General features: G+C 42.9%; 1 protein-coding gene across 1 annotated transcript in view; it reads left to right on the top strand.

Moving 5' to 3' along the window:
• OXSR1 (oxidative stress responsive kinase 1) overlaps positions 1-15,098 on the top strand; it is an 88,078-nt gene that overhangs the window by 68,804 nt on the left and 4,176 nt on the right. The window contains exons 8-16 of the mRNA XM_069006325.1: positions 446-579; positions 2,454-2,502; positions 5,087-5,152; positions 5,393-5,515; positions 10,116-10,151; positions 11,771-11,959; positions 13,415-13,491; positions 14,375-14,427; positions 14,760-14,828. Of these exons, the coding sequence (XP_068862426.1) occupies positions 446-579; positions 2,454-2,502; positions 5,087-5,152; positions 5,393-5,515; positions 10,116-10,151; positions 11,771-11,959; positions 13,415-13,491; positions 14,375-14,427; positions 14,760-14,828 (796 nt within the window). The remainder of the gene's footprint in view (positions 1-445; positions 580-2,453; positions 2,503-5,086; positions 5,153-5,392; positions 5,516-10,115; positions 10,152-11,770; positions 11,960-13,414; positions 13,492-14,374; positions 14,428-14,759; positions 14,829-15,098) is intronic.

Genomic DNA, 15,098 nt, shown 5'->3' on the forward strand with positions numbered 1-15,098 from the left:
TGATGGGTGCTTATGTGAGGAATGTCTTCACCTGCTGTCACATTGGTACATGAAAGTGAACTCTTGTGTTTTTTTATGTTGCCCTTCTGTCTTTAATTTGATTTCTAGCTGAGAAATACCTCAGGGAGGTATATTCAATCAAAAGCCTTGCACAATGGCTTATCTTGAATGAGGAAAGCTCGTAGAAGTTTTGCTCTGCTTGCACTTTTAATTGCACAGAACAGACCTGAAAACACATTCCAACCTTGTGTTTGGCCCACAGACTGCAGGGGGGCCAGGAGATGGGATGGAAAGCAGTAACTTAAATTGTGGGTGTTTGTTGTCAACATATCCTTGTTGACTCAGATGCTTCATGAAAGTGCTTGTCTAAAATACATTTTTCCCAAGGTCTGTCTCTAACAAAGGCCAAAGAAAATCTCTTTGTCAATAGAAATAATTATTTCAGGTTTTAATGCTGACGCTACAAAACGACCCTCCATCTTTGGAAACTGGTGTGCAAGATAAGGAGATGCTGAAGAAATACGGGAAGTCTTTTAGGAAGATGATTTCATCATGCCTACAAAAAGACCCTGAGAAAAGGTAAGAATGGATCACACCAAAATAAATTAAAACAAACAAGCAAACAAACCCCCCCCCCAACCTCACAAATGTCACTGCGTTCCCTAGTTTTTGAAGCTGGTATACTCTCTGCCCCTCCAACCTTTCAGTCACAAGGAACACAGCAATCTTGCTGTGTGGCAACAAATTCTCTTGGCTGTCCTTATTTTTATGGATAAATGTCTGGCACTGTGCCTGGCCAGGGCACACATCTTCCATTTGGGTTAATGAGAGTGCATCCCAGTCCACTGCCTGGGTAGGGCCATTCTCCCTTGGCCACCTCCAGCAGGTGACTTCAGTTCATGTTTTGTTCCCAGTCAGAACTGTTTTGTGTTTACAGATCAGAAATTACAGGTTGGGGCAATATGTGTTTATTTGCAAAACTACATAAATAAACTTTTTAAAATCTGCCAGTGCAGAGAAGGCTTTTAGTGTAATTTTGACTTGTTTAATTATATGTAATATTTGGTTTGGATGGGAAATCAGGAAAGACACTGGGAAATTTTACCAACATGTTTTCATCAATACAGATTGCTTAAGTGACCCAATGACACTTTCAGCCTTCCTTGAACAGTATCTTGACTACTCAGTGACATAGGAAGTATTACCAAGGGGATGGTGTGTGTGCTGTGCCATTTTTTAATACCTCTTAGGTTGGGGTTTTTTTGGTTTTTTGTTTTTGTTTTTCCCTCTCCTCAGTAAGCAAACTTAATTCTGGAAAGGAAAAAATGCTTTCATAAAATAATAATAATAATGAAGACATTTTTCAGTTCCCTCTTGTGTCAGATCCAGGAACACAGGCTTCTCACGCACTGTGCAATGAGTCTCTCTCTTCTAACAAGCATTACACTTGAAATGCTTAATGAATCCAGTGGAGTGCTTGATAAAAGTTGATAGCTGGGTTTTTTTCCAGCATGAATTTTTTTCACCTTTCTAAAGCATATCCTGTCCTTGCAGGCTAGGATGTGTGCTGATCAGATTATATGTAATCACCCTGAATCTGGCACACCCCTTCTCTTTCCTCAAGCACTACTGACAACCACTGGCATCATCCTGACTGTGGGAGCAGGAGGCTGGCATATTGCATGGGAAGAGAATTCAGTGCAATTGCTTTTTCATTATTTTAGGGGCTCCCTTGCTAAAAGGTGGATGCCTTTTGTTGGGGTAGTCTATGATGAAATAAACTCTCTGATGAGGGGCCTTTGCAGGACACTGATTAAACTCTGTTACTATTTAAGCATCATTTGCAGTGTGGGAGATGCTGTAAGCTTTCTCATTTAGGCTTGACTCCTCCTAAGGAAGTTTCCTTAGGAAACTCTTCCTAAACTGACCAAGGGATATCTCTTAGTTTCCAGTATTTATTCTGAAGTCTGACTTGAAGGGGAAAATAGTTTATACTTGTTCATTTTGTATTAGACCAAGACTGATCATCCCACCTATGTTTAATAGAACCAATTACACATATTTAGTCAGTTATCTCTGAAATAACTGTTACTTGCACAGGGTGAGTACTGCACTCCAGTGATGATTCTGTGATTTTAATTTTGAGCAAATTGTTTCTGTGATCCTGTTGTTGTCTAAGAGTCTCAAGTTCAGCGTCAAAACAGGAGCAAATTCTCCCCACCAGTCCCCAGTTACTCATTGCTTTTGAACAGAATAGGCCTTGTTCAGAATACACTGAGTAATTTAAAAGATTGCTGGTGTAAAATTTACTTGGAATACATTGATTTTAGGGGAATTATACAGGAGAAGCTGATGCCCTCACGAGATGTCAACAAGCTGCAGCAGCCTGGAAGACCATTGGGTTGAAAGGGAGCATTTATAATTGTCTTTTCTACATCTGTTTTTATTGACAGACCAACAGCAGCAGAACTCCTAAGACACAAATTTTTCACAAAAGCAAAGGTAAGAAAACACTGATTTATACAGAGGCTGTGGAAAGGACTTCTCAGAAGCAGGATAGGTGTGGGTGACTGGCAGGAGTGTGGGCTCTTTCACTTGGAGCCAGCAGAGCTGAGTGAGTTGAATGGGTCATTGTGAAGGAATAGAATAAAATCCCCCTTCTGTACCTCCTGTGTATGCTGTTGTTAACAGAAATTATCTAGGATTCTTGAGCATTTAACTATCTTTCAGTGCCTTTTGGGTTTGTTCTTCCCCTGTAATGGTGCCATTCTGGCTGCCTGTCCAACCATAAAGGTCTCTGCTGCAGCGAGTGTAACTTGTATTTTAGTGAAGTCTATAATCAGTCTGTGTGCTAGGGGCTGAATGAGGCCCACTGTGTAAGACCTTCCTAAAGATATTTCACCCTATGTTGCCTTATGAAAAGTGAAGATCCTGTGATACAAAACAGTAGGAAACTCCCATTTCTAGCCTTGGAGTGAACTGCCAGCAATCATTATGTAATTACTGCCTGGAGATTAGTGCATATGCAACATGCGAGGTCTTACTGCAGGAGACAGACAGCAAACACAGGGGAGGATTTGTATTTCCATGGGCATGAGAGAATACTTTCTCTCTGCTTATTTTTTTTCGTGATCAAAATGCACAGGGTTTATAGCAGAATACAGATTAAACTGTCAAAAAGAGACTGCATACTTGGGATAGCACAGCAGCATCACCAATTAATCCATTTTCAGCTCCCAGATTAAGATGCTTAAGTGGAATTGGCCACATCAGGTATCTGTACAGGAGCTGGATACCCTATTAAAGCTGACAGGAATCTAACAGGTGCAGCTGGGGGGAGTTGCACTTCCTCCTCATGAGGAGAAGCAGAGGGGCAAGTGCTGATCTCTGTGGTGACCAGTGACAGGGCCCGAGGGAAAGGTCTGTAGCTGTGTCAGGGGATGTTTAGTTTGGATATTAGGGAAAGGTTCTTTCCCCAGAGGGTGGCTGGGCACTGACCAGGCTCCCCAGGAAATGGTCATGTCCCCAAGGCTGCCAGAGCTCCAGGAGCATTTGGACAACGCTCTCAGGTGGGGTTGTTGGGGTGTCCTGTGCAGGGCCTGGAGCTGGACTCAATGATCCATGTAGGTCCCTTCTGACTCAGGGTATTGTGTGGTTTGATAATTCTGTGAACCAGGGAAGTCTGGAGGGTGATCCAGTTGATGCAATGCAGCAGTTTGCTTTAGGGCTAGTTTAATTGATGTCTGGGCTCTTGACAGTATTAACTGGGGTTTCACTGTCCATAGTTGGATTTTTGGCAGCTGGTTAGTCTGCCTCTGTATGCTGGATGCACACTTGGTGTCCAAAGTGACAGGATGGTTTACACATTGCTGACCTTTCTCCATTTGGTTATGCGAGTTCTAGTTCACATTATACTTCATTGTGTGTTAAATCTCCTTCGTGCTTTCATTAAGCTGCTGGAGAGTAACATATTAGCATGGGTGGTGATAGAAAATTAACATTATTGTAAATGAGGCAATGCTTAACCCAGCATCTGAAGTGCAAACGTGTGCCAGTTCACACTTGGGGTTAAATTACTGTCACACATCAGCCACTGCCAAACTGACAGCTGGAACTTGAGGGCTGAAGAGTACAGCTTCTATACAGCTATATTGAGTCATATATTTAAATACCATCTAGGTTATGTAAAAGTATGATTTGATAATGCTGGGAGCCACTTACCAGGAATGACAGAGTGTGTCTTGAGACTCTCCATCCTGCCTGCAAGCAGCCATCCTGGGGGAGTTCTGGGAGCTCTGCGTGGGCAGGGACAGCAGAGCTTTCCAGTTGCACTGGTGTGGTGTGCAATACCCAGCCAAATGCCAGGGTGCCTGCCTGGACTGTCCTGCTTCCCCTGCTGCCAGAAGTTTGGCCCCACAATTCAGCTGTCAGAAAATTATATTCTCAGGAGCCCATATTGGCCAATCTGGAGCAGCTTGCTGAAGGGGAAATCTAATACAATAAAGCATCACAGCAGTTTCCCAACATTCAATCTGTTGTGATCATTGCATTTGCTTCCTCTCTAAACATAAATGCTGTACGTTTTTTCAGCCACTTCAAATCTTGCTGCCCCAATTTCTGTTTACTCCAGCACAAAGGGATTCCTGCATCCCAACCTGTCTGACATCTGAGGTTTGCCTTTGACAGTTGGACAGGCATAAATTTAGGAGTAAGATAAAGCAAAGGGCCTGGATCCAGGTGGTGTAGTATCTGTAAGTGGAAGAATGCCAAATACTTCAGCAGGGTATCAGATACTGCAGTATAATATGTATATTTCCAAGTAAATCATAAATAATATCCAACTCCTCAGTTGTTAATTCCATGTCACTTTGCATAGGGAGTGTGGCACTGTTAACTGAAAAGGTATTTAGGATGAAACATCATATACTGCAGCCTAGAGTAGGGTAGTGGTTAATATCTTTGGGGGAATAGGGATGAAACATGTAAACAACTTTCTGCTAGAACAGCTTAACAGTTTATCAGAGACACTGAAGGCATCAAAGGGCATTTTCAGTAATGCAAATGTTTGGTATTTTTTCCTTTGCAGAATAAAGAGTTTTTACAAGAGAAGATGTTGCAGAGAGCACCAACAATCACTGAAAGATCCAAAAAGGTACTGAAAACCTCCTGGGCTCTTGCTGTTACAGTTGTACTAATTTTTTGTGCTTGTAGTCAGATTTTTAATGATAAGTAGTGCAGTACAGCTTTTTCTAGATAGAGCTATTTATTTCAATAAAATAATCAGACACTGTGGTAGGTGATGGAACCTGAAGCTATTCTGGTGCTATTTCTTCTAAAAAGTCAACTCTAGAAACTGTATGAGGTGTAAGTTCTGTGTCCTTGTGCTGAGCAGGTCCGGAGAGTCCCAGGCTCCAGTGGGCGTCTTCATAAGACTGAAGATGGTGGCTGGGAATGGAGTGATGATGAGCTTGATGAAGAAAGTGAGGAAGGCAGAGCAGCAATTTCACAGCTCAGGGTGGGTCCTCCAACTCCGCTGTCTCTGTTTTGTTTTCCAGTTGTGGTACATCTAAATATATTTGGGGAGCACGTGGCCTTAGCATGATAAACAGCAAGTTATATTCCCTTCCCTCGTGTTTGGAGCTGAAGGAAACAAAGCAGACTGAAGGTTGAAGAAATTGTATTGATCTTTTGTGTCGTTGTGGTGGGGCACAGCTGGTCTCATTCAGGGATGTTCAGCATAATTGGAAATGTTAATTCAGACAGCCTGCTCCCAGCTCAGCATACTAATTTACTGCAGCTAGGATTCCCTTTAAGGATAAGGACTGCTTGAGATGCTTTCTTCTCGAAGTGTCAGGAGAGGTTTTATCCTACCGCCCTCTCCAGGATGGAGCTGAAATCGATAGGGCCTGTTCTTATGGCTGATTGCTGAAACATGCAGGGCCTGCTTCTGCCCCCCCTCCCCAGTTACACTGAAATCAGTCCTGGTAGAAAACCTCACAGCATCCCTGAAGTCACAGGAGTGATTGGTGTAGTGCTTGAAAATCCTCAAGAAAACACCACTTTCCCCTCTCCCAGCACATACACAAACCCCCCAAGAACTCAGAGGAGTAGTGCATAATGATCAGCTAAAGATTACAATGGATTTTCAGGTTGTCTTACCCCAGCAGTCACCAGTGTGGGTTTTTTCTGTAATGGTTTTGCCTGGTCCTTTTTCACTACAGCAGGTGGCTGGAAGCGGACTCTGTGTTATAATCATCCTGTAATTGAATTAGTGAGACAGTGAAGGATTTTTAGAGGAAGCTTTTCAATAGGAAAGGGAAAAAAGTAGTATTGGCTTGAAGCATTTATCCCTTTACAACTTTTCTCATTTCTCTTTCATTAGTCTGGCTTCTGTTGCTGTTGTGAATAGACACTTAAATACTAAATGCAAGATTTTGCATCTTTTTAGCATCTTTTGAAATGCTTGGGTTTTTAAAAACCACTTGATAGAGTAATTCCATACTTTGCGACAGCAACTCTTGTGACTTCGTAAAGGGCTTATTTTGTCCAGCTTTGTATTATACATGATCAAGGAAGATCTCCTGGTACCAGGTGGCTACTACTGAAATTCTTTGATGCTTTATAAGCTGAATTCTTCTAAGTTCCTTTTGTAGGTTAGAATATGATCACATTTTAAGAAGCATTCTTGTAAAAGACCCTAATTCTGTTTCAGAGATTATTTAGAACTTGTTGTATCTTGTCTCAAAGCCCAGGGCACCATGACTTCACACTGTTTACTGTGTTTTGAACAGTACTTACTTGTTTCATTCCTCTTAGGCAGAAAAAAGCAGATTGACACACATGTTTACAAGCTCCTTTTCAAGACAGTTTTTTCTTGATGCTTTGATACATTTTCCTTGTGCTGCTGCCTGTCCTGACTGCTTTCATTTGGGCTGTGCTTGGCCTTTGCTTGTAGGTCTCCCATCCAGCAAAGCTTTAGGATGGACATTGGAGCAGTAGGTCTTAATTCAGTTTTACCTCCCTGCAGATGTACATTACCATTTTGGAGGCAGCCCATGGGTATGTAACACAGCATTTTGGGGCACCTATATGTTTCATGATGTCAGGAAGGGCATGTGGCACCTCAGACCTCACTACACGACTGCCTGGGTACTTGAATCTGATTAATTTTCAAGCAGTCCTAAGACTTGTATCCAAACTGCCAATTTTTGCCATGAATGTGGTGGTGTTACTGAGAACTAGTGTTTGTCCTGTGTTTTTGGCCATATTTCAAACACTGGGTGTAAATTCCACCTGTAATCCCTCTGCAATTTTAACCAAGCTGTTGGATAGAATAACTTGTGTTAACTAGGTGGCACCTTTTTTTCCTGCCCATTGCTGTGGAGGTGGAGTAGAGGATTTTTAAAGGTCCTTTTCAACCCAAAACATTCTGTGATTCTGTGATTCCATCTGTACCTGCATTTTACTGCTGTCAGCCACAAAGTAAAAGGAGGCCCTTCAGATTGACTTAATGTGCCAAAATACTGAAGTATTAACCAGCATAAAATCATCTACATAAATAGAAGGTGTTGGTATTTTTTACTTGTTTCCACTTTACATTAAAAAATAGGGTGAATTTAATATGTGCAAATGTGTATTTTAAAAGTCTTTTCTGAGGACTGCATCTGAGAGCAGGTAAATATTTATTATACCCAGAGCCAGAAATCTCTTCCATTCATTGAATATGGTGACTTCCTGGGTCAACATTACCTTTTGGATATAAAGACCTTCTAAACTTCCTTCCTCTCTGCATTTAAAACCTTGAATTCAAATTAAAGCAGTGGCACTCTGGGGGCTTTTAAATAGTGCACCTTCTGTTACCCAATAAATCTGAGCGGTGGTGAGTTGTGTGGTCACATTTCACTGCTTACTCACATCATCTTTGATTACACAAGCAAAATTTAGTTAGAACTAATCCCCAAAGTCATCCTATTTGTGCCTTAGGTAAATTTTTTTTTTAATGTTTATGCTGTCTTCTTTCTGACCATGTTTTTCATAAAATCATAGAATTGTTAAGGTTGGAAAAGACCTTCAGAATTGCTGAGTCCAGCTGTTAGCCCAGAACCACTGTGTTCACCACTAAACCCTGTTCCCAAGGGCCACCTCTTCATGTTTTCTGAACAGCTCAAGAGATGGTGATTCTGCCACTTCCCTGGGCACCCTTTCAGTGAAGGACTCTTTCCTAATACAGAATCTAAACCTCCCCTAGTGCAACTTGAAGCCATTTCCTCTTTTCCCTTGTTACCTGGGAAAAGAGACTGATCCCCACCTGTCTGTGCCATCCTGTCAGGGAGTTGTAGAGAGTGTGAAGGCTCCTCTGAGCCTCCTTTTCTCCAGGCTGAGCCTCCCCAGCTCTCTCAGCTGCTCTTTGTCAGCCTGGTGCTTCAGACCCATTCCCAGCTCCATTCCATTCTCTAGATTTGCTCCAACCCCTCAATGTCCTTCTTGCCATGAGGTGTCCAAAACTGCACACAGCACTTAAGGTGCCTCAGCAGTATTGAAGTACAGGGCAAGAATCACTGCTCTGGTCCTGCTGCCACAACATTCCTGATACAGGCCAGGTGCCATTGGCCTTCTTGGCCACCTGGGCACTCCTGGCTCATATTCAACTGGCTCTCACCACTTGTGTTTCATTTATCTGGATCAGTTGTCAGCTGAGGGGCCGGGCCAGTGTTTCCGTACTCATCTGTACAGTGCTTAGCACGCTGATCTCTCAGACAAGTTCCTTTTACGTAATTCCTTGAGGCATCCAGGTACACTTGGATGTGAGCTTTGTTCCTGGCAGAACACTGCAGCAGCTGTGGCCTGCAGATGTGGAGCAGGGCTGTTTATTTGGGAGGAATGCCATATTTTTCATCCCACCTGGTAACTGTCAAGTGAAGGCTGAGCACACTGAGATGGATTTCAGGCTTTACCTTTCCGGCTGTGTGACTTTTTTCCTGACACTGCCTGCACATAATCATCCGGAGGGAACTGTTCCTTCTTCCCCTGTCCAGAGAGCTTTTTGAAACTTGCTGTTCTGAGAGTAAGACTTCTTAACCTTTTCTCACGAGAAGCTTCTGAGTCATATGTTACAAATTGCTCTGATCTGCACTTGTTAAGGTAGTGGCATTGGTTAGTGCAGAAACTGGCTCAGAGTAGGGCCATGATGGCACTTAATGTTCTGCTGTCCAGCCTGTACTGTCCAAACAGCAACCTGTTAGACCATTATGTGCAGAAGGAACAGGTATTTTTTTTATTCCCAGCAGGGACCAAACCATTCCACTTATCTCCACACAGTAATTGGACTTGTTGGAAGTCAAAGCTGCAGGCTCTTTTAGTTGCAGGGCTTTCCAGGAGTTGGCAATTCCTCCCTGGCCATGTGAAATAGCTAGTGCAGTGTTATCTTTGTTTTACTGATAAGCAAAGGTTGGTCATGTTGCTTTGCTGGCACTTTCCTCTATATTCAACTGGTCTTTTTGTTTCACTGTACACCTACCTCTCAGTTCTCTGCTTTCTCTCACAAAGAGCACAGCAGAATGCAGGGTCCAAGGGCAGGGAGAGCAGGCCAGGGATTTCCTTCTAAAAAGCAGCACAAATAAGGCTGATTCCCCCCTCCCACCCTGCAAAGGCTCTGTATGTTTTAAGCAAGCTGGTGTGGAAACCACCTCCCAAAGTAAAGGAAGGGAATTTGTTTTCTAGCAGAATTCTGCCAGGCAGGTCTGTGTGTGTGTCTTTCTGCCAGATTTGAGTAGCTTAAAATGGATTTTCCCCTCTTGGTGCATAAGTAGTTTGATCCAATCTGAGTGATCTTTGGGAGTCCTGGGTTTTGCTAATGGGTAACAGTGATAGCATCTTAGGGTATTGCGTGCCACTGTGGAAATATTGACTGCAAGTTCTGAAATGTGGCAGTGTTTCTGGGTGGTACAATATGACAACAAATGGTGTGGTGTCCCTTTTATCGTGCATCTTAATACACACGTGGAACTTGAAACAATTATGTAGGGTTCTCGTGTTCAGTATGGTTCTGACAAGTCCTCCTAGTCAGTAAGCTTCACTTTGGTCTAGGCAATGACATCTTCTCCTCTGTTTTTCAGTCTCCCAGAGTGAAAGAACCTGTACAGAATTCCGAGGTAAGTTATAATTGCAAATGGCTTCTTGAAAAGATGACTGCTTGTTACTGCTGTTGTTTCAAGGAACATGCTTTATTAGCCTTTGTATGCAATACTGTGTGAAGTAGAAGCTGTTATCTAGCTGAGCTCTGTTTGAAGAGCTCCCTATAAAAGGAATCCCTGGCTGTGTAATGCCAAGAGCTCTTCTTGAGGTTTGTTGTATGTCTTGTCAGCTTGCTATGGCAAAAGACTGTTTGTTGTAAGGTAATGAATTGGTCACAAGAATAATCTAAGCAAAACAACTGTCTTCTCATTTCCTCCTTAAAAAAAACCCCAAACAACACAAACCCAACAGAACACAACTTTAGGATGTCTGGTTTGCATTCTCTAATTCTCTGCTTTGGAACCTGTGCTCAGAACTGTAAAAGAAATCTGTAGTAGTATTTGATAGCAAACAAAACTTCAGTTGCAATTTATCCTCTTTCTTCAGTTCTGAACTGTTTCTTACATTAGGAATATTAGTATATCTTATCTGTCAGTGATAGGGACTGCTTATCTTCCAGAGGCTGTGCTATGTCTGTCTTTTCCCTACCTGTGTTGAAACATAAACGGAGCTGTCTCTGAGAAATTAGTCTTGAGTTGGGCTGTCCTGTTCTTCCTTCATTTCCAAGAAGTGTTTATATAGGGAGATGTCGAGAAAGACCACAGTTCTGGCACTGTAATTTGGCATAAATTCTAAATTCAAACAAAAAGCTGAAAACCAGAATCCCTTTGGGGTGAATTTTCCCACTGGAAGTCTCCTGTCCAGGTTTCCAACATTGAAGGTGATTTATATTTCCTACAACCCGTCAGGAGGGCACACTGAAGTGCCATCAAACTGACAGTTCTTTGGCTACCATGCCAAAATTGGTTTCTCTGTACTGAATAACAAGAGGTAAAAAAGAGATTAAACTTTCATTTAGCTCTTTTTCCCCACCCTCAAATTAATTTCATGTAGGGTTTCTGGGGGGTGGCTTTTTTTGTTGGGTTACTTGGTTTTGTGTTTTGCAAGAGACCAAAGTCAAGTCCAGTCCTAAATCTTCTCTAGTGTGATTTGAAGAACTCTGAATTCACTTTCCATCGATACCCAAGTAACTCTGACATTTGCTTGGAAAAGCTCAGTTGTCGATAGTTATCTCACTGCTTTGCTGGGTTTTGTTCTCTAAAGGAGCTACAAGTCAAAGCAGGGTTGTTCTGCTCCGAGTGTGTGGCTACTTGGAAATGTAAGTAGGACTCAGACTCCAGGAAAGAGGGAGATTGAAAGATAGGATGCTGTCATCCCAGCTGGATGGGATACCAAGGCACGCAGCCCTGCCACAGCACTAATTTTTGTCCAAGATCAACAGCCATGCTGGTATCTTGGTTTACTGATGAGTAAAACTTGCAAATGTCAGGACAGAATGGGTCCCTGGACATAAGGACACATTAAACCCCTGAACACAACTTGGGATCAGCATTAATGTCCTGGAGGCCTGGGAATGCCCTTGGCATTAGAACTTCTCTAAGTGATTTCTGTGGCAGACAAGCACTTCTGGGAAAGCTGGTGCTTGAATTAGAACTCTTGAGTTGCTTTTCTCATTAAAACTCCTTTTTGCTTGCAGCTGTTTCCATCAGCTGAGCCTCCAGGTCCTTCACTCAATGCTCCAGCACAGGCACCTACTGAACTACCTCAGGCTGCAGGACAAGCACCTGCACAACCTCCAACTGCTGTACCTCCACCCAGCCAGGCTCCTCCAGCAGCCCCAGCAGCAGCAGCAGCCCCAGCAGCAGCAGCCCCAGCAGCAGCCCAGGTAAGAGCAAACACCCCTCCTGCCAGCTTTCAGGTTTTCCCTTAGCTGTTCTATTCCAGATGTGCTAGAACAATCTGAAGCCATGGAAGTTTGACATATTCTTGGCAACATTAAAATGGCTTTAATACTTAAATCAAACCCCTTCAAATCTCTTAAATAAAGGCCGGTGTTTAATCCCTGAATTTTATGCAGCAGTTGAAACACCAGCAGCAGTGAAGGCTGGAGCAGTGTTGGTGTCAGTGACACTTTGGATTTGCACTAGCAGAGTATCTGCCACTAGTGCCCAATACCTGATTTATTGGTAGCTTGTCCTAAGCTGAACTTCATGAACTTGTGTCAGTGTGTTCATCTCTATAGCTCTTAGTGTCAGTATGTTCTTCCTCAGAGCTCTCTGTGTCAGTGTGTTACCATTATGGCTCTCCTCTGGTTCTTGTTCTCTCACTAGTTACTGTTTTGCAGAGCTCTGGGCTTCTCCATGAACAAACTGGATTGTTTGTTTTCACTGACCTGGTTTTCAGCTTCAACAGAAACCAGGTTGGGATCAGAAGCCCTGAGCTGCATTGCTGGGCCAAGAGCACCTTGGAGTAAAATGCTAGTCTTAAATGAAAGGTTATCTTTTTTTTTCTCTTGTGAAAAAACAAGTAGTCTAGATGCAAAACACTTGGTCAAGACTTCTGTGCTTAAATTATCAGCCTCGTGTTGTGTCTGTCTTGTTCCTGCAGGTATAAAACCCTTGCCTCAGCATGGGCAGTACAAGTGACCGACCCCTCTCTGTTTAATTTGGGTTTTTTTGGTGGAGATTGACTAACATGTAGCTCTTTACTGGAAATATCACAAGTGCTGTAACGAGTGCAGGGCAACTCTTGGATCTTCCCTACTGGAAATCTGCTGCTGACAAGTATAAAATGCTTTGATTACACATTCCAATAACTACTCAGAAGTAATTTAGAATTGAAAATAGGCAGCTATAAAACTGCTGCTAGATGCTCCTAAAGTCTTCGATTTCATGGAAGAAAAAAGGTAATGGAGAGTACATGCTAATCTGCAAATGAAATTTTTTTACTGATAGAGTTGTATCAGGTTTTTAAATCAGGTATTTGGGGCAGGGATTAAAACACAGCAGGTCTTAAAGCTGCCATGAATATCCAAAAACCTTCAGTTTTAATGCAAAGCAAGCAATCATTTTACATTTAGCACTTCTGAAGTCTCCTGGCATTTTGGCGTTTCTCAAAGTTGTGCAGCTTTTACTCTTTTCAAGGCAATTGCAGAGACTCTCCTGTTCAAGTGTGAAGTTTTCCTGGTTCATTGGTCTGTTGTCCTTCTCACTGTAGTGCCATGATTCCAACGATGAGTTAAAAATTTACTTTTATCTATAGCTGATCAAGGTTACCTCTAGTTTTAAAGCCAGAGCAAAGAATTGTTAACCTGCTTTAAGGTGCTGTAATCCCATTGCAGGCCCCACCTGCAGCCCCTGCTGCAGCTCCGGTACAGGAAGACGTGAGAGTCCCCATCAACCTTGTATTAAGGTTAAGGTAAGGGCACAAAACTGTCCTGTTCTGTCAACATGAACCTTTGCAGAGAGGGACACTGGCAGACTTCTGTGCCTTTTAATTAATAGGGTGGCAGTTAAACATTGTTTGTCAGCTTGGATTTCATCTGCTCTTCCAAAACTGGGACCTGGGAAAGCAGTTTATCACATCCACTTCAGTTTGGCAAAACCTGTGTATCAAAAGAGGTTTTCATATTTGTGTAAACATTGCTAAACTCTAATGGAGTGGGAAGGAAATATTAGCTGGGTTCCCTTAAAGGATTCAGGGATCCAGGGGTTCTGGCCTTGTGCTGAACGATCTTAATCTTCATGCACAACTCCAGACTTCAGCCGGTTCTGAGAGTGAAGAGCTTTTACCCAGTTCAGGGAGTGAATTCTGGTCTGTATCACTAGAAATAGGCAGAAAAAAGGATTCTTCTGCACTCATTGCACAAACTGCTGTTTCTCATTAAAAGAACCTGCCTCTCATCTCTGGAGGCATCCTGGTTGTTGGTAGGTGTTAGAGTGGGGATTCTGAGCATCACTTCCATCATGTGTTTGCATCTGCAGCCAGTGAGCACTTCCCTCCTCTGAAACATGCACTCCAGGGATATCTCTGCTGAGGGCTATGGGTTGCTGAGACAGTGGAACAACATGGCCTTGTACCAGAGAGGCGGCACTCACCTATCCTGGACTGGCCCAGGTTCTGTCAGGTTGGGAGGCAGACTGTGCTGCTTCCACGTGCACACCCAAGTGATGAGTTTCTGCCTTTGAGAATGCAGAGAATTCACTTCTCAGACTGATTATTCAACAACAGCACTTTCTTTTGGGCACCTATCAGTGCCATGAAATGGTCACTTTTATATAAATGTCTCTTCTTTCCACAGGAATTCAAATAAAGAGCTCCATGATATTCGGTTTGAATTCACCCCAGGGAAAGGTGAGCTGGTGGGAAATTCCAATGTGTGAAGGGGAAATTTTGTGTTTGGTGTTGTGCAGTTGTGTGAATGTCTGTCCACAGTGCCTTCCTAAAGGGCTGGATGTGGTTGGGCTTGGAGCACTGCTGTAAATCTCATGGATGTGGCCAAAGTACAGCCCTTCAGTGAATTCAAGTGAATTCACAGCACCTGGTGTGCACCCTGGTATCTGTCTTTTGTAGAGAACACTTTTGCTGTTTGGTTTGTACAAGCTCCTTCACGTTTCTGTGTGGTGCCTTCACCAGCTGGACAACCTCTGCTCTGTGGTGATGGCTCTTGGGTTTCTCCCCAACAGATACTGCAGATGGTGTGTCTCAGGAGCTCATTTCAGCAGGTCTTGTTGATGGCAGAGATCTGGTAATAGGTAATTACAAGGGGTTTTTTCTGCTCTAACCATTTCAGTTATCTTTTGCATGTTTAAAATGATCTGATTAGTGAGTGATAAGAAAATTTCTTGTGGCCTTGATTCTCTACCCCAGTGGGTCTGCCCAACTGCTGTCAGTTCTGGTGACAGTTCTGTGCCAACATGTAGGCAACCCCCAGTTCACAAGATGATGATTTAGTTGGTAACATTGTGAAGCAAATGTTCCTTGTAATGCAGAATGAAGTCTAATGATGCATTAGCCAAATCATG

The sequence above is a fragment of the Aphelocoma coerulescens genome, chromosome 2, assembly GCF_041296385.1.
Source record: "Aphelocoma coerulescens isolate FSJ_1873_10779 chromosome 2, UR_Acoe_1.0, whole genome shotgun sequence".
NCBI lineage: Eukaryota > Metazoa > Chordata > Aves > Passeriformes > Corvidae > Aphelocoma > Aphelocoma coerulescens.